At 42.1% G+C, this 27476-nt stretch overlaps 1 protein-coding gene across 2 annotated transcripts in view; it reads left to right on the forward strand.

Annotated features, from left to right (window-relative positions):
• The window catches only part of LOC113037346 (exostosin-1), a 342532-nt gene that overhangs the window by 308403 nt on the left and 6653 nt on the right, over positions 1–27476 (forward strand). For both annotated transcript variants that reach the window (XM_026194325.2, XM_026194326.2), the window contains 2 exons: positions 16856–16945; positions 24679–24839. In XM_026194325.2, the coding sequence (XP_026050110.2) occupies positions 16856–16945; positions 24679–24839 (251 nt within the window). The remainder of the gene's footprint in view (positions 1–16855; positions 16946–24678; positions 24840–27476) is intronic.

Below are 27476 nucleotides of genomic sequence, written 5' to 3' on the forward strand. Positions count from 1 at the left end.
AACATTGGCATCCTCGAAAGAGTGTCCTTTATCCTTAAGATGCAGATGGACTGCTGAGTTCTGTCCCGTGGAGGTGGCTCTTCTATGTTGTGCCATGCATGTAGAGGTCTGGGCATTCCTCGCTACACTGTACCGCATGCCCAGAACGCCTTGTCCTTAGAACTGAAGAAGCTTCTCGGATGAGAGGTGAAACGTCTTTAAGCAACTTAAAGAAGTCCAGACGCTTTTCTTTGCAAGCTCCTTTGACTGCAATGACCTGGATGACTGAGAACCTTCACAGACATATAAAAGGCACTGCTTTTGTCCGCTAGAGTGGGATTTTCACGGCATATTCTGCACCAGATCTCTGTGCGTTCATCATTTGTTTGAAGCCAGCTCACCTCCTGCAACCACTTTTCTGAGAATATGCGCTTCTTTTGCGGTTTGGACTCCTTCTGACATTTCTTTGGAGGTGGAGGAACACCAAAATAATTGCTTAAAGGAGCTTCTTCGACATCTTTAAGATGATGAAGATTCTTGGAAAAGATATCATTCACTTTTAAATGAATGAAAAACTTTATCACCACAAATCATAAGATAATTCTACCCCTGTATGGTTAACGATGGAATGTTCTGCTGGAATCATTGGAGAACTTTAGAAGCATTACTTACGTTGCTGTAGACCAAATACACTCTCATTGCAACAATAGTCTCTGATTTTAAAAATGAGTCTTTAATATGTGTTTAGTGTTTTGCAGCGAGGAATTTTGCTCTGTTTAGAGTCTCGGTCCATGATTAATGATTCAGTAAATGCAGCAAAATACCTCTGGGGATGCCAGATGTTCTCAGTCTTATATATTGTTATTATATTAACAGCAAAATAAATACAAGAGTGGGTCAGGATTATGGCTCAGTGAAGCTGAAATACACCAACCATCTACCCTACAGCGAGTATGAAATGACTACATATCACCATTATTAGTGACCATAAGACTGCTGCTCCTAACACTAAAGCAAGCAGTCTTTCTCACACTACATATACTACTACTAATAATAATGCATTACAGACTTTTGAATTGGTTTAGTCAGATGGGTTTTAAAGACCCTGATTTACATCACAGATGTTTTCAGTTACTGTTGCTGATTTACACTCTACAGGAATGTGTGGATGTCTCTTTGGTCCTGATTATGTCCTGCTAGTTTCTTCACATCTGGTAGTGTTAAAAACTCACTCATTTCCTTGTTGAACAACAGGAAAGCGATAAGATATATCGCTTGGTATAAAATTATTGCATTTCTTCCTGTTCTGGAAGAAAAACAACCTCACACACACTGTTCGTTTTTATCGATTTTGCTTTGGCACTCACAGCACTTGTTTAAAATTAAGAAAAGGTTATAGTTTTGATTGGAAATAAATAAGCATGTGGTTGCATTGTGTTTTAAAGCACACCACATGTTTTCAGAGTGGGTTTGTTTTGTTTGTTTGTTTTATTTTGTTTGTGCTTCTTCAGTTCTGGAACAACTGAGGGATATTCACACATAATAAACCCCAGCGGACCACCCAAGAGCTGAAGAATGTGAAGACGTCTCATGGATCTTCAAAACCTAGAAAAACTCGAGTCGCTTTCTTTTCAAGCTTTCAAGCTTTTTGTTCTGAACTGTAATCAGAGACTGGGACTCTTAATCTAAAAATATCAAACCCAAAATGATGTAATTGTAGATTGTAGTTTTTAGGCTGGGTTGACATAGTGTTAAATCAAATCCTGCCACATTTATTGGGTCCATATTAATTACAAGTCCCTTGTTTAAAGCCTCATAGCCCTGTAAAACATGTAAAAAATGAGTATTGCCACTGTGACATTGTAATGTTGGTTTGTGAATCTGCATTTTGAAGCCTCAACATTGGCATATGGGTGAAAACACAGAAACAACTACCTGCTAATTAGTACTAAATAACAGACTGACAAAATATTACATTTTCAAACACAAAAAATGAAACACAAACTTGTTAAACAGACTGTAGCAAACAGCAACCCATATCATTTTTCAGGCAATGTCATTAAAATGCTCCAAAAAGTGCCAACAGCACAAACACAGTGTCTGCTCAGCTCCAGTTCACTGACTCCTTTCAGCAGACGGCTACAGCTGCCTGTGTTGGGTCCAAACTCCGCTTCAGGTCCCAAAGTCAAACAAACTCTGTGGCATCACTGAGAGTTTCAAACTGTCTAAAGTCTTTCATCTTTAATAAAACGATCAGCATTGCTGCTTTACCAGGTGTAACAATTAACTTTAACATCCAGGCAGCCACGAAAAAAGAATTTATTAAATTTAATGGAGTTTGAAGTTAGCAGGGAGTTAGCTCACTAGTTTATCATAATATAGCATGTTCTGACTGAGAGATTTCTGAAATTTTTAAATGTACAGCTCTGCTATCACTTCCAACATAAACGAAGACAGAAAACTAAACAGCAGTGACTTTTGTAGGGTTACTGAAGTTTGGCTAGCTGGTATATAATGATTTGCTACGTGATCACTAGCGACACAGATATGTTAGAATAACATAAACACAGTGAAGCTTGAGGGTGAACGTTAACCTTTTTCCACTTGATAAAAGTTAACGTGAGGGTTCCCAACGGTTAGGGACAAATGCAATTTCATGGCAGGATGCTGTAAACGGACAAAACTTCAGTCAGGAGAACAACTGAGATAATCCATCCACAGTATGAGGTTAGTCATTAATATACTGCTGCATGGGCTGGGCTGTAGTTACACGTAAGGTTTTAAAAACTGAGCTTCAAAATGAACAATTTTTAGGGGCTTGTTCAGATCTAACAGAACAAGATACAAAGCATTAAAACGTTAAAAACACAACACCTTTAATAAACACAGAGCAGTTTGGACCTGGAAGCAGGGTTCCTACGTCATCAGTTAAAGACGGGGTAGGTGATGTCAGTCTAAGTCTGTCTTTTATATGTAGCCTGCTTTAATCACTTGATTAGAAGGATAAAATATGTAAAGAAAGAGTGAAAAAGGTCTCCCTTCTCTCATTAACACCACTGTAATGTCCTTGGAATGAAAAAAAAAGAGAAACATGAATGAACCTCATTATATCTGTTTTCCACACCAAGTTCTAGGTTTAATTAAAAGCAGATATTGAGTATATTTTCATTTAATCCTACCTGAAGTCCTATGATCATGCAGCAGAGGGAGGGAATGATGTATAATGCTCTTTTCCTTTGTCAACTAAATTCTAATCCAGTGCTATTTCAAGTTTAAATAGACTCTTAATGATAAATTTGAAGCAGTGTGAGCTTTGATTGTTAGATATTAGAGCAAAGCCAAGAGTGTGACTTTGTTTCGTTTGTTCTCATTTGCAATATTACTGGGTTGTACTCTGCCTCTATCTACATATACATGCTGTAAAAACTCATAGTTGTTACGGTATATTTAATAAACAGAAGAAAAATGTCACATTTTTTAAATACTTTAACCAACTGAGCTTCTTAAAATGCACTAAGTCAGATACTCACTTACTAAATGAAGCCTCCATACATGCCAGCATGTTTCTCTCTCTATGTCAATCTCTTAGTCGTCTAATTGCTTCTGTTTGTTTTCATGTAAACGTCTCCCTCTTGAAATGAAAGAACAATGTCTCCGCTGGTGACAGTAAAACGCATCTCAGCGACCATGTGTATGTGTGGTCCTATAATTAGACATGTGGTATATTGTCATGCAGCCCAGACAGATGCTCTTCACAGTATTTCCTTCCAAGTGCACGCTGTGTTTGCTCCCTCTGTAGCAACAATACACACACACACACACACATAGAGAGAGAGAAAGTTTGTCATTTGCCTCAGCAGAGCACAGCAGCAGAGTAATTTGCTGTTGGTTATGAGTGTATCTACTCTGTAATGCTGAGTGGATGCACTCCATCTACAAGCTTTTACTTCCCCTCTCTCCTTCAGTCTCTCTCTCTCTATCCTCAACCTCTGTCCTGCGCTTACCTTCAGTGTTATTTTTTCTCAAGTACGTTCAGAGTCACCTTTCAGTAAGTATTCAAACGACTCTTTAATTTACTTGATTATTTCTGAGAAGTTCTCATACTTAAATGAGCTCATTTTAATTAAATTTAAGTAGACCCTCATAGATTTGGGACTGGTCAACAACCAATTGGGAAACTATGGTTACTATGGAAAAAATATGTATTTCTTGACCAGTTGGCAAGTTTTTGCTGGAAGTTACTGGCTGTAGTTGGGTAAGATTGGTTGCAAAGAAAGTGCTGCAACAAAAATTCACATGAACACAACCTTGCTTGTTCGGGTCAAATCTGACCGATTTACAAATTAAAATATGGTGTTTTACATCTGATTGCCTCAAGGCCTCATGACATCCTCCACACTATGCACTTGAATATATAAAAAAGTGATGAGCACCTCTTTCACTGAATTTTGAGTGTTTTAATAAACTTTGTTTGACCAGAAACTCTGTGGTGTTTCCAGTCAAAGGTGACTGCCATAGGAAATGAATGGGAATAATAACAGTATTTATAACAGTATGTTTGCACTGAAGCACCGCAGCAATTTCCTAATGTTGTAAACCCGCTCAACATTTGGCAATAAAACCCTTTCTGATTCTGATTCTGATTCTGAATCCACCTCCACCCCGTTTGGCCCACTGAATGAGCAAATAAATGAAAGACCCACTGAACGACCCACTTAACTGAATTTGGTGATGAAAAATGTTTGTTATGTTAATTTAAGAGCTGTTAAAACTAAAAACGTGTTACTGGTAACACTAAAGTAAGGGGGTGGGGTGAACAAAACCACATTGTGGAAAGCAAAGAATAATTGAAACTCTTATATCTGCAAATGGTGAAGCAACATCATATTAAACCATATGGACTAAGAATGGGATGTTACTTAAGTTCATAAGAATGTGAAGGCAGACGATTAAATACTTTTGGCAGTACAGTGTGCATCCAAATTTGCTTCCATGACAGCAGTTTGTAGGAAATGTTATTGCTATATGTTAACATGGCGTCCAAAGGTCAGAGACCACTATTGACAGTCATGCTTTCATTTTGGGTTTGATTATAATTCAGTTGATTTTCACTGCATGAATTCCACAATTATGTGCTGTACGGTAGGCCATGTTGACTTGTGACAACATGTGACATCAGAAATTCTCTGCTCTCTGAGTGTCCAAGTGTCGCTCATAAATGATCAATGGGATTAAGGTCAGATGACTTAGGAAAAGTAGTTCTTTAAGTAGTTTCTGCAAATTATTGTCTTTGTTTTGTTTACTCACCAACTAGTTAAGCACTGCAATATGCTTAAAGAGAAAATTACTGGTTGATCAGAAACAAGTGGCTCCTCGTCATTAGACCTCCTTGATAAGCATTTATGACAGACAAATCAATATGATCAAATAAGTGGTCAATATACTCCCCTCTGCTGCTGGTTATATGTTGACTACAGCTTTATCGATGTACTCTTAATATCACCTCTCCTGCCTTCAAGCAATGAATTTTATGTTTATAAGTTCATCTTGAAAATCGGTCCTCATTTCTTAGTTGTGCATTTAAATTACAGCGAAGGAGCATAAAATAGAAGTGTTCAAAGTGATCAAAAACTGCACAAAAAGTATTTATTGTGAGGCATGGACACATGCTCTCATCCTCTGGTGCAGTCTGGGACTAGAATATTGGGTCCTTTGAGTCCTGTTGTGAGGTGACGCCACCATGGATTGGGCTTCATCTACAGCTTCTGCTCAAGCGGGTTTGGTACCTGGAGGTTATGAAGGCCAGGTAAATGCCCTGTGCTCTTTGTCCCTGAGCCATTACTGAGGATTTTTTTTCCCAGTGTGGGTGGTGTTCCAGGATTTATCAGACCAGCGTGTGCAAAAATAATGACAATATAAATATAGCTATATTTATTTTGGAATATCACTTGATATCAGAGAGTTGGTGAATACACATGTGACAGCAGGCATGTTCCTATAATGAAGGTGTAATGTAGCATAGTTTTATAAATCTTCTACTACATCAAATCTCCAGAAAACAAGACATCTGTCTTATCATAGAGCCAAAAGAACAAGTGCTGTCATTGTACAGAGGTCACGATACTTTTGGTCTCTATCAGTTCAACAAAAACTCCCAACTTCATTTTCTACTGTTGTTGTGGGTTTATTATGAGGAGTTTCCAAAGGTTTATGATAGTGGTAAGAGGGAACTGAATTAGTACCTACTCGGGTCGACTCAACGTGACTCAACTCGTTTTCCATAAGAATCGTAAAGTTGAGAGTCATCAAATTACAACAACGGTATGCTGAGAAGTAGGAAACTGTGAGCCTTTTTTGATTGTCATAGCAGGGTAAACACAGGCATAATTGTTTAAATTAATTATGGGCACAGTCTATTAAGTGTGTCACATCTTGGCTCATGTAAATGGAACAGGGCCATAATTGATGTTATTAATTTTGCCCTGCAATGCCATGTCAAAATGGCTTCTGTTAAGGCCTGTTGTTGGGGCCTTTTTTTCTTTGGCTTTATCACTACAGGCAGAGGTAATTAATTACAGAAGTAATTACATTTCTCTTTCATTTAAATTATAGTTTAGTGGCTTTTTAACCCCATTTATGTCAGTGTCAGCGCAAACACATGACTAACACATGGCTGTTTTTTCCCCTTTTTTACTGCACAATACTCAGCTGACTTTGACTTTGACTTTATTATATTGTCAGGGCTCGTGTGCGGAGGCGAGGAAGGGATGACCCACATGCAGGACTCGTGGTGCAGAATGAGGTTTATTGAATATGTAGACAACAGATGATAGGATGGATGGCTGGCTGGCTGGCTGGCTGGACTTAGCGGACTGGTAGACTGGCTGGCTAACTGACTGACTGGACGGAACACACGACAGAAACAACATCATCAATGACCCGACACTGAATGGGTAGAACAGAGGGCTTAAATACACAGACTGGTGATAATGATGATAATGAGGGACCGGTGAGTACACAGCTGAACATAATGAACTAATGATAATGGGAAGAGGATTGAACATAATACACACAGACCAAGGCTAACACAATAAAACAGGAAGTGGAACAGGCAGTAGATAAACAGTGAGTGTGAACTGAAAACACTGGGTCACCGACCCAGGAACCCTGACAGGACCCCCCCCTTCAAAGGCCGGCACCCGACGGCCAAACGAAAAAGAACCAGAACAGGGCGGGCGGAGGGGGCCCAGGACGGAGGGACGGAGGCCACACAGAGACAGTTCGGGTGGGCGGCCACGTGGCCCGAGGCGAGACTGTTCCGGCGGACCGACCGTGCGGAAGGCAACGGCGGTGACGTGGACACAGTTCGGGAGGCCGGCAGTGCGGAAGGCAACGGCGGCCAGTCAGGCGAAGGTGAAGGCGGTCCGGAGGCCGGCCGTGCGGAAGGCAACGGCGGTGACGTTGACACAGTTCGGGAGGCCGGCAGTGCGGAAGGCAACGGCGGCCACCCAGGCGAAGGCGGTCCGGAGGCCGGCCGTGCGGAAGGCAACGGCGGCCACTCAGGCGAAGGCGGTCCGGGGGCCGGCCGTGCGGAAGGCAACGGCGGCCACTCAGGCGAAGGCGGTCCGGGGGCCGGCCGCGCGGAAGGCAGCGGCGGCGGCGGAGGAGACGGAGCAGTTCAGGGGCCCGGCCGCGCGGAAGGCAGCGGCGGCTCTCCAGTTTTAGGCGTGCTGGCCATGGCCCGGTGGGCACAGGACCAGACGAGGCAGGATCAGGCGAAGCACAGGCCGGAGCTGCAGCAGGCGAAATAAAAGCCAAAGTCGAGGCTGGGCCAGACGAGGACGAAGGCTCCGAGGCCGGGCCAGACGAGGACGAAGGCTCCGAGGCCGGGCCAGACGAGGACGAAGGCTCCGAGGCAGGGCCAGACGAGGCAGAGGCAGGGTCTGAGGCCGGGCCAGGCCAGGCGAGGCAGAGGCAGGGTCTGAGGCCGGGCCAGGCGAGGCAGAGGCAGGGTCTGAGGCCGGACCAGGCGAGGCAGAAGCAGAGCTAGGTGACAGCGAGGCATGAGGCTGGTGCGGTTCCCCTGAACCCCCAGTTGACGAAGAAGGTTGCCGGACGGGTTCCTCGGGCCCTCCAGCCGACGAGGCATGAGGCTGGTGCGGTTCTCCTGAACCCCCAGCTGACGAGGAAGGTTGCCAGACGGGCTCCTCGGGCCCTCCAGCCGACGAGGCATGAGGCTGGTGCGGTTCTCCTGAACCCCCAGCTGACGAGGAAGGTTGCCGGACGGGCTCCTCGGGCCCTCCAGCTGACGAGGCATGAGGCTGGTGCGGTTCTCCTGAACCCCCAGCTGACGAGGAAGGTTGCCGGACGGGCTCCTCGGGCCCTCCAGCTGACGAGGCATGAGGCTGGTGCGGTTCTCCTGAACCCCCAGCTGACGAGGAAGGTTGCCGGATGGGCTCCTCGGGCCCTCCAGCGAAAACGGTCTCAGAACCAGTGGGCACTGGAGCCCCTGGCACACACAGGACAGGGCCAGCGGGTGCGGAAACCCCTGGCTGAGGAGCGGCCGGGCCAGCGGGTGCGGAAACCCCTGGCTGAGGAGCAGCCGGGCCAGCGGGTGCGGAAACCCCTGGCTGGGCAGCAGGGTAGCTCACAGCAGGCTCTGGGTACTGAACAGGTTGGTGGACGGGCGACTGGACTACTGGTGACTGGACAGGAGGCGACTGGGCTACTGGTGACTGGACAGGAGGCGACTGGGCTACGGGTGACTGGACAGGAGGCGACTGAGCTACGGGTGACTGGACAGGAGGAGACTGAGCTACGGGTGACTGGACAGGAGACTGAGCTACGGGTGACTGGACAGGAGCGGACTGGAGAGCAGGTGAGTGAACTGACGGGGCTGGAAGCTGAACAGCAGGTGAGGCTGACGACGGAGCTGAGGTTGGTGTGGCTAATGGCTGGGCTACAGACTGAGCTAATGAGGGAGATAAAGCTACAGCCTGAGCTAGTAAGGCCGGTGCCTGAGCAGGCGACACTTCAGCCAGCCTAACCAGGGATAAAGCTAGTGCGTGAAAGGCTGGGTCAGGAGGTGGATGAAGTGGTGGACTGATTAGCTCTTCCGTGCCTCCAGAGCGTGAGGGCACTGGCTGGAGAGCCTCAGCTGAGTCTCTAGGGGGGTCAGGCTGGATCCTGGCCGTCCTCAGCCTAGGTGCTGGGACAGGCACGGGAGGTGGCTGGACACCAGTCACCCCCACTCGAGAAACCGAAGCGGGTGTGGCGGTAGACTGGGTCGCAGCTGCCCTCCTCCTGGGAGCTGGCACTGGTGTGGGGGTAGACTGACTGACGGGAGTGGAGATAATGACTGGGTGTGTGATGTTAGCAGGTTTATTGGGGATTGTTCTGGTTTTCCTGCCACCACTATTTACAGTCTTTGGGAGAGCAGAGCAGAACAAATCTTCCCAGTCCACAGAATCTTCCAGGAGGGAAACATCCCACGAATCAGAGATGGGGTTATTGTGCGTTTTGAGTGAATAATCAGATGGTGAGTGCGAAAAACAGTCACTGGAGCTCACCATCGGGAGTGGCTGAAAGTGGTCCGTTTTATGGCGGCGTGTGCGCCGATTTCTCCGGGAGGAGGAAGCGGGCGGGGTACACGTCCGAGCCTCTGGCACGGGAGCCTCTGTTGAGCCGAGGTGGAAGACGGAGCCGCTGTGCCGTGACGAGGTTGAAGGTCCGGTGAATGAGGCAGGTGATGTGTGAGCGTGGAGCGGAGTGGCGAGAGAGGGAGCGGCCGAAGCGCGGCGTGAAACGTCCACTCTCCGCGGCAGATGCTCCGGTGCAGGTGAGGCAGCAGGTGGGGGAACGCGGCGTCTCCGAAGCCCGCCCAGAGCCAAGCGAGTGCCCTCGAAGACGTGCTCTCGCTCCGCGAAGAGCCGCTGTCTCTCCTTGAGTTTTTCAGCCCACAAGGAGAGCGCTACCTCCTGCCGCTCGTAGAGGTCCGAGTCCGCTGGGTCAAAAGCGTGTCTTCTTGGCACGGGTCGGGTCATTCTGTCAGGGCTCGTGTGCGGAGGCGAGGAAGGGATGACCCACATGCAGGACTCGTGGTGCAGAACGAGGTTTATTGAATATGTAGACAACAGATGATAGGATGGATGGATGGCTGGCTGGCTGGACTTAGCGGACTGGTAGACTGACTGACTGGACGGAACACACGACAGAAACAACATCATCAATGACCCGACACTGAATGGGTAGAACAGAGGGCTTAAATACACAGACTGGTGATAATGATGATAATGAGGGACCGGTGAGTACACAGCTGAACATAATGAACTAATGATAATGGGAAGAGGATTGAACATAATACACACAGACCAAGGCTAACACAATAAAACAGGAAGTGGAACAGGCAGTAGATAAACAGTGAGTGTGAACTGAAAACACTGGGTCACCGACCCAGGAACCCTGACATATATACAGTGGGGCAAAAAAGTATTTAGTCAGCCAGCGATTGTGCAAGTTCCCCCACCTAAAATGATGACAGAGGTCAGTAATTTGCACCAGAGGTACACTTCAACTGTGAGAGACAGAATGTGAAAAAAAAATCCATGAATCCACATGGTAGGATTTGTAAAGAATTTATTCGTAAATCAGGGTGGAAAATAAGTATTTGGTCAATAACAAAAATACAACTCAATACTTTGTAACATAACCTTTGTTGGCAATAACAGAGGTCAAACGTTTACTATAGGTCTTTACCAGGTTTGCACACACAGTAGCTGGTATTTTGGCCCATTCCTCCATGCAGATCTTCTCGAGAGCAGTGATGTTTTGGGGCTGTCGCCGAGCAACACGGACTTTCAACTCCCGCCACAGATTTTCTATGGGGTTGAGGTCTGGAGACTGGCTAGGCCACTCCAGGACTTTCAAATGCTTCTTACGGAGCCACTCCTTTGTTGCCCGGGCGGTGTGTTTTGGATCATTGTCATGTTGGAAGACCCAGCCTCGTTTCATCTTCAAAGTTCTCACTGATGGAAGGAGGTTTTGGCTCAGAATCTCACGATACATGGCCCCATTCATTCTGTCCTTAACACGGATCAGTCGTCCTGTCCCCTTGGCAGAAAAACAGCCCCATAGCATGATGTTTCCACCCCCATGCTTCACAGTAGGTATGGTGTTCTTGGGATGCAACTCAGTATTCTTCTTCCTCCAAACACGACGAGTTGAGTTTATACCAAAAAGTTCTACTTTGGTTTCATCTGACCACATGACATTCTCCCAATCCTCTGCTGTATCATCCATGTGCTCTCTGGCAAACTTCAGACGGGCCTGGACATGCACTGGCTTCAGCAGCGGAACACGTCTGGCACTGCGGGATTTGATTCCCTGCCGTTGTAGTGTGTTACTGATGGTGACCTTTGTTACTTTGGTCCCAGCTCTCTGCAGGTCATTCATCAGGTCCCCCCGTGGGGTTCTGGGATCTTTGCTCACCGTTCTCATGATCATTTTGACCCCACGGGATGAGATCTTGCGTGGAGCCCCAGATCGAGGGAGATTATCAGTGGTCTTGTATGTCTTCCATTTTCTGATGATTGCTCCCACAGTTGATTTTTTCACACCAAGCTGCTTGCCTATTGTAGATTCACTCTTCCCAGTCTGGTGCAGGTCTACAATACTTTTCCTGGTGTCCTTCGAAAGCTCTTTGGTCTTGGCCATGGCGGAGTTTGGAGTCTGACTGTTTGAGGCTGTGGACAGGTGTCTTTTATACAGATGATGAGTTCAAACAGGTGCCATTCATACAGGTAACGAGTGGGGGACAGAAAAGCTTCTTACAGAAGACGTTACAGGCCTGTGAGAGCCAGAGATTTTCCTTGTTTGAGGTGACCAAATACTTATTTTCCACCCTGATTTACGAATAAATTCTTTACAAATCCTACCATGTGAATTCATGGATTTTTTTTTCACATTCTGTCTCTCACAGTTGAAGTGTACCTCTGGTGCAAATTACTGACCTCTGTCATCATTTTAAGTGGGGGAACTTGCACAATCGGTGGCTGACTAAATACTTTTTTGCCCCACTGTATGGTAAATGGCCTGTATTTATATAGCGCTTTACTAGTCCCTAAGGACCCCAAAGCGCTTTACACATCCAGTCATTCACCCATTCACACACTATTGACCTTGACTATTGACAACCTTGAAAAGCTTTGTACTTTTGAGTCCTATTGTTTAAATTATTGTAATGACATTGTAAAAAAAACAGTCATTGTTAGCATATTATTGCAGTTCGAAATTGCAAATAACCAGAAATATTGTTTGGATATGGGGATGAGGGATTTATTAAAGTCTTCATTACCAATAGTATAACTCTTCTTAAACTACAAATATAACTATTGTTTTTCAAGTAAACTATTCATCATGAGAGAAAATGGCTGTTGATAGGTTATGATCATCTTTCAGATACCCACATGGTCTTTGACCTTTAACTTTAACTTAGAAACTTCTTGATATATCAATGGCATAGAATCAGAAAAGACATCTCCAAAGACTATCCTTTAAGTAACAGAAGTCATGGCAAACATAAAGAGAGGAAATGAGTGGAACGAGAGCAACAAAGATAAAGTTCAGACCACTGAACTGCCTGAGATTTAAGTGGGATCTAATCTCTGTCTAGAGGCAGAAAAGCATTGACACTAGCCACAGGGAAGCATGGTTGTGTGATGGAAGGGTGGTAAATTTTAGCCAGTAAGAGGTTTTGAGGGCTAGTGCCAATACCGATGTCTACTGCTGAAGGGTACTGTTTTGTGTTTTAAGCAAGTTTAAGTTGAGCTTAAGTTGGACAATTTTCAGCCCAAAGAAACTTTTATAAAGTCTTTATATAGATGCATAGAGGGCACTATACACAAAACTATGGTAAAATACAGTGAATGCTAAGATGTAAAAAGTAGATTTACTGTGTTAATCTTTCTAAATCATGTTTTAGGCCCCAGTCATTCTATGGCAATCACCAGTTACTAGTGAAAAATTGTAGCTGGCTAATTGTTTGCTGTAGCTTTTTAGTGGGACTAGCTGAAATTGGCTACAAAGAGACATATGATGCTGCAACACAAATGTCGTTGAGATTGCGCAGGTCGCTAGCAGGCTGTATTGGTCACCAGTACTTTGTTTGGAAGACACCAGCTTGGCTTCAAACTCTCACAAACTACTATCCAAGCTGTAGTAAAACTGTGAAAAGTGTAAAAGTGAAAGTAGAAGCTTTCCTTTTTGAAATGTGGTGGTTGCAGCAATAAGGCACAACCTTTACTTTGAAGGTGAACATTCTCCATTTCTGCTTTGTGTCACACTTATTTAAGTTGTAACAATCACATAGGTGGTGGTGGAGCCCTTTACGAATTATTTCACCCAGCAAGCAACCTCCAGCAACCAGTTACCAGCCCATTTTTCTAGTGACCAACATAGACAGGCGGTCATAACTAGTTTCCAGGCTTGTCTGACTGTGTTAGGGTACCTGGGTCATTGACCCAGTGTTTTCAGTTTTGTACTTTTATTTGTGTTCTCATCTTGGTTTATGACTGTGAGGGTTTTGGTTTCTGTTTTGCATTTCTATTTCTCCAGTTGTTCTTAGTTTGTGATTTTGTAGTTCTTATGGTTTCCATACTCCCTCTGTTCTGTGTCCAGTGTGTGTCTCTGTGTCTGCCCTGGTCCTACATCTCTGTGTTCCATATGGTGCAGTGTCTGCTTGTGAGTCTGTGTCTGGAAGTTCAGTCCGTGTTTCCTGTTTTACTTTGAAGGTCCGTGTCTTATGTTAATGTGTCTGGTTTTGGTTCCCTTGTCTCATTAGGCCTGATTTGTCCCAGGTGTGTTTCCCTCCTGTCTCCCATTCCCTGATTGCTCCCTCTGTGTATTTAAGCCCTGTGTTTTCCTTTGTCTGTGTTGTGGTCTCCAGTATTCCATGCTGTGTGTTCTGCCTATCAGCCTGTTTTTGCTTGGTTTATATTTCCAGTTTAGTTAGCTTTCTGTTCTTTTTGCCATCCAGGAAATAAAGCTGAGTTTTGAGTTCACGTTTGCCTGCTGGAGTCTACACTTTGGGGCCACCATTCCTGCCTGCCTGCACACAGTACATGACTGACTGAGGCTTCAAGAGATTACAGTCATGCTGCTTAGTGCTAAAATGCTATCACCCATATGCTAACATTGATATGGCATGTACATTCGACATGTTCACCATATCAGTTTAGTCTGTTAGCAAACTGGTAATTTGCACAAATGCAGAAGTACTAAAATTCGCTTTTTTTGTGTACTGTATTTGGCCATAAACTAAAGTAGTGGACAAATTAAATTCCATGTAGAGATGGAAACATGTAACAGTGAATGGATAGATTGCAATGAAATTGTGGCAAGTTAATCAGTCCCATAGTCCTTGACTTATTACAGTTTAGATCTAAAACTGAAAAGAGTGAAAAACTTAAAAAAGAAAAATCAAGTATAGTTGGACCACAATTCTGACCAATTACACAGGACAAAGGAGCAAAAGTTTTGATAAAATGATTTCAACTGCAGCCCTTATTAATGAAAGCAGATTGTATTTCCTAAGTTGCCATAAAACATGCAGATGTGATATTTTCTCTGACTTTTAATCCATATTGACTTCAGGAGGAGACAAATTTCTTACTGAATCTGCAACCATAATTGTATGAATTTGCTTTGGCATATGTTAATGTTGATTTCCAGGACGATTCATAATATGTGCGTGCGTGTGTGTGTGTGTGTGTGTGTGTGTGTGTGTGTGTGTGTGTGTGTGTGTGTGTGTAAGAAATATATTTCTAATTTAGTGAAAGAAGAAAGAAGAAAAATGATGATAAAATAAGCAATAAATTTTGAAAATGATGTCCTTCAGATGCTGGAAATGTAGTGAAGAAAAAATGTAAAGACTGTATGCAAGATTAGACTGTCATGCCTATTTATATGCACATTGACTATGCAAATGTGTGCATGCAACTTTGATTTAATACATTCCCACCACTAAGTCTGGAAAATGCAGCAGATTGTCAGGCATGCTTTTGTGGTTAATTTAGCAACTTGTTTCACTGCCATGTGGCTTTTCCTGAGGAAATTGAGAAGCTGTTGGCTAATGCGAACACTGTCCTGACTGAATAAGGTACATGTCTCCTGATTATAGGGCAACCATCCAAAGAAAAACACATTTTCTGCCAGGAGTTCTTTCTTTAAGCAGTGATTTAATGCAGAATTTGATGTGGCATTCTCAAATACTTGAAAGAATGTCGGGGATTTGTGTTGAAATTCATTTGATGTTACGCTTAATTTCCTAATAAATTTCATCTCAGCATCCGTCAGATCATTAGGCTGAAATGGAAGTAGACATTAAGCTTGTGGAGATTTGTGGTCTTACTTGACAAAATAAGCCTCTTAATGTTACCCCTGGGGGTGTAAATTTAATTTACTTTTCTTTTTTAGGTCATGAATCCATGTAAAACATCACCACTGTGGCATGACACTTCATTTCAGTGACATAAAATCTTGAAATAATTGAAAGGAAGCTGTAAGGGTTGCAAATTTTACACAACCACATTTTAGATAATTCCAGTCGAAAAGATAATCTTTCTGGGTGAGTTAAAGATGAAGCAAAAATATATTTTCTCGCTATATGTTGCTACAGAGCTAATATTATGGATTTAACTATTTTTGTTGAGAATATTGTATACACTCAAACAGCCACTTTGTGCCTTCTTCATGGCATATATTCAACTAAGTGCTGGAAACATTCCTTATAGTGATTTTGGACCATTTTGAGATCATAACCGTTGCTACAGATTTATTTGCAGCTAAAACATAATCTTAATCCTCCATTGGATGACATCCCAAGTGGCAGTAAGGTGCCCAAAGTGTGGCAAGAAAATATATCCCTCACAATTACACCTTCACCATCAAACCTGTGATCTTCTGCTTTTCGTAGCCCATCTGCTTCAAGTTTAGGGGTGCCATGTGATCAGAGATGCTCTTCTGCATAAATTGGTTGTAATGACCTTGTAGTGACCTCTGAGATCAACAAGGCAGTTTCACCCAGAGAACTGCCACTCAGTTGATATTTTTGTTTTTCAGACCCTTCTCTGTAAACCCTAGAGATGTTTGTGTGCTAAATCACCGTAGGGACATTTTCAGCACTGCCTGAAGTATTAAGATCAGCCTGTCTGGCACCAGCAACCATGCCACGTATGAGTAATTCATCATTCTGTTGCTCATTTTGATTTTTTTGGACCATGCTTACATGCATAAATGAGTTGTGACTGTTAAAGAAGTGCAACTAATGAAGTGGCCGGTGAATGTATAAATTACATGCTTTGTCTGGGGTTCATCATACTGACTTGTTCGTTCTTTGCTACCCACTCACATTTAAGATAACTGATTTTGAAAGATCCTGAGTGCTGAGCCCGGGAGCAGGTTGTTTGAAACCTCAACTGAACCTATTTTTCACCAATTACTTATGCCCTTGTTACTTTTCCTCACAAACAGTTAAATAATTCACACGTTAATTATGAGTCAATAACATCAGCAGCAGCGATCTTTGGGCTAATGGATCAGGGCCTGTTGCATGCTTTCTGTTAGGCACTGAATTGATCAGAACTCAAACAAAACCTATTAAGTGAGCACAGTGAATGATAAAACACACAGTTGGGGGTTGGGGTGGTGAAACTATTTTTCTTTTATTTTTTATAGATTTCTTTATATTGCTATACCAACTCTATACCTTTAAAATACATAATGTGTATTATAGGTTTCTTTGATCCCTAAAAAAGCTCAGACTCCTTAAAGTTTGTCAGTTAACAGTAGTGCAAACTACTTCCTCTCTCTCTGCCTGTAGACGATGAGCAGTCGTTTTTTCCCCCATGACGCCATCATCACCGACGCAGTCCTCAGTCTGGATGAAGACTCTGTTCTCTCAACCAATGAGGTGAGTTAACGATAGTTGATCAACCAACTGAGACTACACTGAAGTTTTACATACAGGTGAACTGAGACACTGGTGCTTTATCAACAAAATGAGGTGAGACAGCGATGCTCCCAAGGCACATTGTTACCAAACACTGATATCAGCCTCAGATCCCAAGTTAGTAAAGAAGCCACTTCAATATAGCTGTGCAAAAACACATGGAAGAACTATTCCTTTTTCTTACTCTCAGCCTAAACAATGACTTTCAAAGATATTTAGTGAAAACTGGTCTTTGATTTGAGACGGAGGTAATTAAAGCAGTTACAATGTCTGCTTTTACAAAATTATTTCACTGAACTGACTTAAGCTAGCATTCACTCATTTAGCATTTTAAAAATGTGAAAACATTAAAAACTAAAAAATCTAAACCTTAATCTTTGGCTAATAAGAAAAATGTCACAGTTTCAATGATTAGCTGACAATCATGGTGAAGAATATAGAGCTGTCAGATTTATTGTATATCTTCTATTATTCACTTTTCAAGTTACACTATGTGGACAAAATTATTTAGCTATTTCTTTACCTTGGAATTCAGGTGTTTATACTTTCCATTACCACAGGTATATAAATTCAAGCTCTTGCAGTCTGCTTTTTGCAAACATTAGTGAAGGTGTGGTACTGCAATAGAATGCAATCTTTGCAAGAAGTCAGGTTATGTTATTCTACAATCAGCTGTAAGTTGTATTATTGAAAAGTTGAAGTGTTTAGGAACCACAGCATCTCAGAGCATGTAAAGTTAAAGAGCGGGGTTGCGAGTGCTGAGGTGCATAGTGCATAAAAGTCACCAGAGCTTTGCTGACTCAATAACTGCAGAGTTTCAAATCTCCTCTGGCTTTAACTCCAGCCCAAAAATGGTGTAGCTTGGCAAGACTTTCCATGGCCGTACAGCTCCTGTAGGTGAAATGTGTAGGTGTCCCAGTACATTTGTCAATATAGTTTACAAAAACAAAGTACAGTTGACCTGACAGCTGCACTTGCTGCAGCTTGAGAAGACATCTGCAAATTTTAAAAGCAAGATAATTCAGAAAAAAGCTTTATTATTTGACACCACGGGGAAATGTAGATCCTGTTTGTTTCAGCGTGTTTCTACTTTTGGTTTACAGCTCACTTCAAGTTGCAGTTCATTTAGCTCTCAGGGCCACTGTAGAAAATAGTTTGACAATGAGGATTAATCAGTGGCTTTGGTAAAAGTAATGCAAACTCAAGTAACCTTGCCTGGGGCTCCTAATATGCAGACTTTCCCAAATTTAATAAACCGCCTTTGTGAAACATTTTAAAAGCTGCTGAGCAAGTTGGCAAAAGCAGAGATTTACACAAATTGTGTTCATCCCTACAATTTACTCAACTTTGATAGAAATGAATACTTGAATACTATAATTGTGTATAAAAATGTTTTTTTACAGCTTGATGTGATCTGCATGGTTTTATGGCAGTCAGTGGTAAAAGGTGACGATTTCTTAACACATTATTGGTCCTCTTTGAAATGAAACAGTCTGTTCTCGAAGAGTCATGAATGCTATTCATTATAAATGAAACGCCTCACTCTACAAAACAGCACCATGGCCACTGAACTTAAGGTGGAAAATGTGTTTTGCCTTTAAAGGATGATTAAAAACTAAGCGAGACGAGTAGGAAGTCTAACATGGCAGCAGAATCGGATAGCAAAGAGTTCTGATTACAGACGCCACAAACTGAGATCCTGCCTTTACTAAATTACTGTGGAACTCGTTCAATTTGTATTCTTGTAATTGAAATTAACCCAGTGAAAAGGTGAGAGAAAGGAATAATGTGATAAGGAATAATGTGAGCAGTGTTAAAATGTGAAAGAAAATACAGGCTAGAAAGGGGAAAAAGTTCTTTGATTAAAGTCTCACTTGTTACTTAAAAACAAGGATGAGGAACACTTTTGTACTGTTTTAGAACAAATTAGAAACCAGAGAATTGTTTGAAGCTCTGTCAAGGGAGGAAATAATGTTGATAATCCACCTTTTTAAAATATTGTAGCAGAGTTAGTGAGCCAAGTGGGGCTTAGCAAAACCACTGAAATATGAACATTGCAGAGGCACACAGTTCTCGAGACTTGAAGGGCATTCAAAGCTCTTTTGATGTTGGTTCTCACGACCATGACGGATAGCACTGCATTGTGGGCTTTACTTTCAAAAACGTTTAGATTTTGTGGCTTAAGAAACAAACAAACAAAAAAAAAAAAAACATTCCTCTGATATTGGTTTAATTACTTTAAAATAAAAACAGGAAGGAAAAAAAGATTTGCATAGTACTACAAATCAGAAAATACTGTCAACATATTTTATTGTCATTTTTTTAGGGCTAGAACCGTCTAGATACTTGTGACACTTGGAGGCAAAATTCACTTTAAACCATTCAAAAATAAAAACATTATGCACAGTTGTGGTAGATTTGTTCCATGCTAACTTTACCTGGTAAAGTTTACCCCGAATTTGATTTTTGTGTAGTTTTCTGAATTGTTGAAGGCTGTAGCCATTTATATTTATTTTTTATATTATATATATTTTTGGAGGCTGACTAACAGCCTTAATTGCAGTACTGCAGCCTTCTAGTGGTAGACTTTAAAACCAAAAAAATAATAATAATTTAATGGCTATTTAAATATTTGTATTAACTTCATCCGTAGTATAAATCTAGAGGTGATACATGAACAATCCCCTGTACAGTATAAGGAATGTGTAATAGAGAGAGGAAATGTGTGTAGAAAGCTTTTTTAAGAAAACAGCCTTCATAGTACATTTTCTATTAAAGAATTCTATACATTTCAATTGAAAAACATTATTTACAAGTAAAAGCTGTTGAAAGTTTTCTGAAATCATATGAACTATAATGTTATCAAGCATACAGTCATTTGCATGAATGTCCAGATAGACAAATACAGACAAGTATGACCCAAGTCACAAAGTTTCCTTACCTTCACGGCAGCAATACGGTCACCAGCAGCTCATCTGTGATGCTAAATTAGTGCTCCTGCTTTAAGAGCCATTACAAGTAGCTGCCTTGTTTCTTTCTCTGCAGATCTTCAGCGAATGAAAGATGCAATCCATAATAGATTGTGAGGCCCAATGAGCCCTAGAGATCGAATATATCTTTAAACTCTAAGATGTTTTATTGATCGGAGCAAGTCAATGTTCACCTTTTCTACGCAAACGGGATCGCAATTACACTTTATAGCACCACAATTTCAGGCACAGCAATATGAGCAAGTTTCTACAACTAAACTTTTATGAGCACACGGCTTGTTTTATGAAACGAGAGGAGGGAGAAAATGTCAGGGAGAGAACTAGTGAATAAGAGAGGAAGTGAAGTGAATCTTTGCTGTGCTTACTAACCTATAGCTCTAATTGCCCTTTTAACATGGTGAGAGGCTTTATTGAAAGGAGATGGAATATGTCAATTCACTAAAAATGTGCAAGAGAGAACATTACACTTTTAATAGGACTTTTCATATTACAATACCTCGGCAGAAGAATGGCTGTGCCAATTTCATAATTACATTGTTTCAGCTCATTAAATGTATGATTATTCCATGAAGAGAGATTAGAGAAGGGGATACGACCTGACAAAGCTTTTGTCTCTCATTGGGCAGCCAAGCATGCTGCTGAATTATGCCCTTTGGAAGACATTTTCTATATGATAGATATGGAAATTGTGTTACAACAGCAGTGGCAGAATCTTGATCCTCATTTCATTTAAAGGTTGTCTCCGGGTTTGAACATGTTTCAGAGCACTTATTATTTTCATTAGTATTCAAGGTTTTCAGTACACACTTAAACAAATCATGAATTCATAGAAAAGATAATGATTGACCTCTATGGCTTTCTTTTGCTCATTGACGCTATCTCATTTCATTTAGGGTATTTTCTCCCATTAAGTTCATATTTCTTACCTATTGATTGATTGGATGAGTTGAAAGTGTCACTTTGAGGCCCCCGGCTTCAGCATGCTCGATATTGGACTGACAGTGTGGGAAATCCTGCCAATCAAAATCTGAATTCTTCCACCTTCAAGTGATTTTTGAATGTCTTTCATGGTCTCCATCACTGCTTAGTTGTGTCAAAGGTCTATATGAACACAGCAAACCAGCTGAACATGGGTTATGCCAAGATAATGAGTGTTATTTACTTCACCTGTGAGTGGTTTAAATCTTGTGTCTAAAACACTTTATAAAAGATGCATGTGGTGTTCAAGAAAAATGAAGCCAATTTAGAGGCATCTAAAACCTGGTGTGTCTCTAATCCAGAACAGCAAGCAAGGAAACCCAATATTAGTTTAAATTTGAATTCTTCATCACTTCAAATCCCTGCATTTTCACTGACACTCTGTGGTCTCTGGTCTCACTGTTAGTTTCCTTCTGTGTGCATGGTTCTCTAAAGTACATAAAAGGGTCCTTTAAATTAAGTGCTTTGTAGTAAGTTTTTGAAACAGTTTTGATAAAATAAGACAACATATTCTTGGATCATATTAATTCAAAAAACATTTTTTTAACCCCTCTATCGATCCCTATGTCCTCCTTTGGCTTTTCTCATGCATCTTCCAAATTACTTCAAAGCCTCAGTCACACAGGCCTAGAGACCAGTCTGCAGCCCCCTGCCAACTTCTGGTCACTAGGGAAAAACGTGTAGTCCCCTACTGGTTGATGAAGTTGGAGGTTCATGAGTGAAACTGGTCACAAAGAGGCAATCTGCTCACGACCAAAGGCATCACAATGTGGTTTTTGGTGCAATACTGAAATACAGTATATTTCACATAGGGACAACAAGCAACATCCAGCCACTCAACGCTTGTAACTGGTTTGGGGTGAACCGTGGCCAAATTGTCACCAGTTGGTCTCTAGGCTTCTGTGACTGGGGCCCTAACATTTACCATTTGGACATTTGCTGAAAAAAAATCTGGAGCACAAATTCAGTCTACCCTAACTTCCCTTTGAACCAAGGAAGCCTGGTGTGCTCCGCATACACATGTAAATTATAAACCTTTACCTTGAAGAGAATATGTCTTGATATTGGAGCTGCATATTTAATAATTTAACTTTAATTTAATTTAACTGTTTGGAGATTCAGCTGATGTTTGTATGTAGAAGCTATAATAGACTGTAGTGCTGGCATGCAGCACTGAACGCCAAATGCTTAACCTTTGCAATCTATAGAAGAACCTTTAAGCAATCAATGAAAGATACTTTTGGAGTCGCAAAGATGAGACATAACCTCACAGCACTGAGACTACTTGGTGAGAATGGCTATAGTCTTAAAATGCTGCAAAATACAAAACTGCTATAGCTCCCTTTAGCCCCAAAATGCAGACCTTAAAACCCAGCTGGCTATCTTGGATCACACTGAGACTGCTGGTAAAACTTCATCAATGCCACAGCACTCCAAACCTGCTGGATACAAGATCAGTTTACGACACATTTTCCTGAGTTTTATCATCCTGAAGACAGGTGGAGGTTGACAGTGAAAGCACTGCAGCGGCATTGCGTCATGGAGAGGAAAATAAATAAATAAAACCAGACACAACTTTTCAACAACCAAAGCATTGAAAACACTGAGGGGAGATAGGGGCTCTAAAATCTGATGCAACACCTTTTCATCTTATAAGACTGGACATGTTAAACCCAAATGTCAGGAGAGATTTGTAGCAGATCTATTGCTGGATTGACCCTCGACTTTTCAGATCAATTTTGGCTTTGTAGAATCCATCAGTATGAATTACACACACACACACACACACACACACACACACACACACACACACACACACACACACACTTGTGTGTTGTGTTTCCGTCAGTTCAAAGTTTGTTACATTATCTTGCATTAACATCTTGGAAGTTTACAATAACCTGAAACATAGCCGTGACCATTACCATAAACTTTAATGCGCCTTTAAATGTAACTGTTTACTTTGGGAAATCTTGCAAACACACACACACAGACTGTGTTCAAGGCTCATTAGAAATTTTCAGTCATATTAAACGATAATTAAGACAGACAGATTGCAATGAACCTGTGCTTTGTTACTCACTCACATGTAAGTGGTCTCTTGCTCTCTCTTACTTACGCACACACACATATCTGCCACATGGGCACATTTTCATACAGGAACACAGCGCACACACACAGCTAACATGTCCCTTCGTGAGGACCTGTGCTTTGAATCACCTTTTCTCAGCTTACATCAGATGCTTTACAGTAGTTCAGTTCATGACAGAACATCCACCTTTGGTTCACCCCTCTCCAACTTCTAGTTCCTCTACCTGTGCTACTCTGGTAATTAATTTCTGTGTGTGTGTGTGTGTGTGTGTGTGTGTGTGTGTGTGTGTGTGTGTGTGTCTAACAAAGTATTTCATTATGTGCCGAACCCCTTATTCTCTAGTGTGTCTGGCCGAATGTCTCAGTGGTGTTTTGGTATTCAAAAGAGGGTCTTTGTCAGGTAGCTCCATCTTCTTCAAGGGCACCAGCTGCTCCACAGAAAGGCCATGAGAAATTTCTTCTTTATTGTGAAGTAGGCAGTCTCCAAGGAAAATGGAGCAGGAGACAGTCAAAGCTGGCACCTGCTTAAAAGATGACCACAATGCAAGACCAGCAACCTGTTTCTGTTTCCAGGGTCTCGATCCTCAAAGCATCTAGTTTATTGGTGATGCACACACAGTCTCCTTTGACGCTGCCAAATTGACTTCCTGGCCGCAGCACTCCTGATGGAAATAGCAACAAAATAGGAATGGTGTTGGTGTAAATCACAAGCCTGTTAACCAGTTAACCACAGTTCATGCCCCATTGGTGGGGTTGTATTTTGCACTAAAATGGACAGAAGTCTGTGAAATGCACTGCATTACACACTTTCAAACTTTCCTTATAATATATACCAGCACACCCTCCTAATTTAAGTTGCAAAATATTTCATTTGTCTCCCTGTATCACTGCCTGCTGTTTTGAAGCCTCCACTACCACAGAAGTTACCTGCACAAATAATCCCTGGGAAGGTATATTTATTCATCACTCCCCATCTTTGATATATAATAAACCTGGAGCCCAGACAGCACACCTGACCCTGTAATGAATCATTTTCAACATGAGCAGTCTGACTTAATTAAGTTGAGGGTTAGGGATTTTATGACCTGAGAATAATAGATAAGTAGATAAATAGATATTATTAATATGTTGCATAAATCTGTTTGTTTTAAAAAAAGATTTTTCTTTAAAAAGTTAAAAATGAAACCTCATTTGATCATGCAAGAGGAAATTATTATGAATCAGGTCGGCACAGCCAGGTTTAGAATGTGACTTAGAGCTCTCCAACTGATCAATCAGTGCACTCTGATATTTAAATGACATTTTAACATGAAGTGCTACAGCTGGAATGAAAACATTGCGAAATGGCTTCAAAAATATTCTTTGTGTAGTTGTGAAGAGGCAGAGAAGTTGTTTAGAAGACGGCCTTGTTGGTTTAGCTGGCTAAATGCCATTTGACAGGTGTTTTGAATGCAATTTTTACCACACCGCAAATATTCTGAATAAGCTGTATTGCTTTTCTTTGTGCTTTTCTTCTCTCCATTTTTTCTCATTGTGCTTCCACCTTTGCTTCTTCTTTTTCTTTTCTTTTTCTTTTTTACATTTCCTCTACACATCTAATCTATTCAACACCTTCTTTCTTTTCTATTTGACCAGGTGGACTTTGCCTTCACTGTATGGCAAAGTTTTCCCGAGCGTATTGTTGGTTATCCAGCAAGGAGCCACTACTGGGATAGTTCCAGATCACGCTGGGGCTACACTTCCAAGTGGACCAATGAGTACTCCATGGTCCTTACAGGAGCAGCTTTTTACCACAGGTACAAATCCACAGGATTTCTTGCTTGTCGGTGAAGTTGTATTGACGTGAATGGCAGAAGAGTGGCACAGAAAGATGGCACATGGCATCGTCTGTGATGCAGACAGTGTGTCAGTGCATGAAGGTGACATTATCAACTTATTAGTCAGCATGCCTTCCCGCCCTCACCTGTAGCTACAAGCATTATGTCGTGATTTAATGAGTAAGATTACAGATAAAAGCGGCAGAAATAACCTCTCAGAACAGTCTCTGGGTTTTCTCTTAGATAGGGTTCGAACCTCGGCCGTTTGGGAGGAGTAGAGGCACTGCTCCTGTGGATTAAAATAAAAATGTTTCTTGAGCTTATTTAAGAGAGGCTGTAATTGTATTCTTGCTACCACTGGATAGCTGCAAGTTGTGTTAAGAAGTCTTGAATTCTACTCCCCAAAAAATCCCCCAAAATCTCAAAGATTCTAGTTTTAGAATTAGAGTTTTGGTCTTATTATAGGCCATGTATATAAAGGCTAACAACACCCTTCAGTACATGGTGAACTTATGTTTGCCTCCAATCATGGTTTGTACCTAGGACATATAGGCCCTGACATGGAATAATTACATTCCTATAGGATAAATGCCCTGCAGCACAAATAGTTTCTGCAGATCTTTGGATCAAGATAAGTAAATAATTAAGTAATCTGCTTTTTTCTGCATTTCAAAATTTTAGAGCCTGCAGCCGTGAAGTGTTGATGTCATACTCCTGTTTTTGTGTTTGTTATGGTTTACATTCTAGTTCTGTATTGGTATCTCTAGAGTTCAGTCTTCCTTAGTCTCATCTCTTTGACTTTCAGCCTTCACAGTCATGTACCCATGTCTGTCTGTTTTCTCCCCAGTCCCTGTGTCAAGCCCATGTGTCTTAGTGTTGGTCACAGTGTTTGATGGTCTTCTGTTTTCATGTGTATTATGTTCAGTTTTGCTTCCCCTGTCTCGTCGGTCAGTTTAGTCAGCTGTGTTATCCTCCTTGTCTTATTGTCTGTGTTTTCCTCTGTTCTCTGTTGCGTTTTCCCTCATTGTAGGTGGTGGTTCTGTCTGTCTGGATGGTTTTTGCCTTTTGTTTTTGTTGCCCAATGCTTAGATGTTTAGTTCAGTTCTGTGTTGTGGTTTTTGGGTCCACAACTCTGCCGGCCTCACACCTACACCTGTGGATATGACAGAAGAACGGGACCAAATAATGGACCAAGCAGACTCAGCCCTGAAAGAATGTGGGCTGGCTCTAACACGGATGAACAGTCTTTTGATTCACATCTCCTAAGTCATGGGCATAAGGATGAAATTCGTTGGACTTAACACCACTGATGCGATTATCCAGAGGAACCCTCTGCTCCTCCAGCTTCCCCGGTCTCCGGAGATGGTCTGTGCTCTCACCGAGGCTAAAGAAGAACTGCAAAAACTGCTCTCTTCATGCTTTCCTCCTCCTGTTGTCACGTCAGCAGCACATGAATACCTCCTCATCCTTCAACAGCTGACAAATTCCTACTCGACGCTGACTGGAATGATAACTGCAAAACTCTGTGGCCATTTGCTAGGTGCTCAGCCAAGCAGCGGCAGTCTCCTGCATCTGCTGGGTGCTAGGCCAAGCAGCGCCATCTAGAGCATAGAGCCTGCTGCGTACTCCCAGCCTGAGCAACCAGAGCGCGCTGTGTGCAATGCGGGGCCCCAGTCCTCATCAGAAGTCTCTGCACCGTCTGGGTCCGAGGCTTCCACACCATGGCAGTATATGGCTCGCCACTGACGCTGGCCACCTGCCAAGCTGTTTAGGGGTCTACATCTCCATTGTTCCTAGCCTCCAGTCCTGTCGCCCCAGGGTCTCCGCCCACCACACCATCGCCAGACTCCAGTCCTATTGCAGTGGGTCTCTGCTACCATCACCTCCAGACCTTCATCGTCTCCACTGCCAGCCTCAGCCACTGAGTTTTGCCCTGAGGTCTGGTTGACCCCCTGAACTGTGTTTTGTCTTTTGGAATCTTAGTCTCAGTGTTTGTACTTCCTGTTTTATTTTGATAGTCTTCTGTTTATATATATGTATTATGTTCACTGTTCTGTTCTCTGTTGCGCTCTCCCTCATCGTAGGTGGTGGTTCTGTCTGTGTTTCCTCTCATGATTGAGTCAGTTTATTTTTATGGTTGTGACTGTTCAGTTGGGTTTTTTACCTTTTGTTTTTGTTGCCTGTTTTTCCAGCATTAAAGCTGTGTTTTTTAGTTCAGTTCTGTGTTGCCAAGTCCTGCTTTTTTTGGGTCCACAACTCTGCCTGCCACACACCTACACCTGCGGATATGACAGTTGACTTGTTTTTCTTCTTGTGTTGTGCTGCAAAGGACCTTCATATTTTAGAGTATATATAAAAAAAATCATATAGAGGATGCACCAAGAAAACTTGGAGATATGACTCATGATTTTCTTTTAAAGTTCACACACACACACAACTCTACCTACTTGTCTGTTCAAAGAAAAAACCTTTAAAGCTATTGCTGAGACTTGCCCCAGCATTTTTAGAGAGGTTATATTTATATCTTAAGTTTGGATGACTCATGTAATGATCGTTAAACAAAATATATATAAAATGTTTAAAAAAAAAAGCATTTTTAAATATTTTTTTATTAGT

Source organism: Astatotilapia calliptera, chromosome 15 (genome assembly GCF_964374335.1).
Source record: "Astatotilapia calliptera chromosome 15, fAstCal68.1, whole genome shotgun sequence".
In the NCBI taxonomy this organism is placed as follows: domain Eukaryota; kingdom Metazoa; phylum Chordata; class Actinopteri; order Cichliformes; family Cichlidae; genus Astatotilapia; species Astatotilapia calliptera.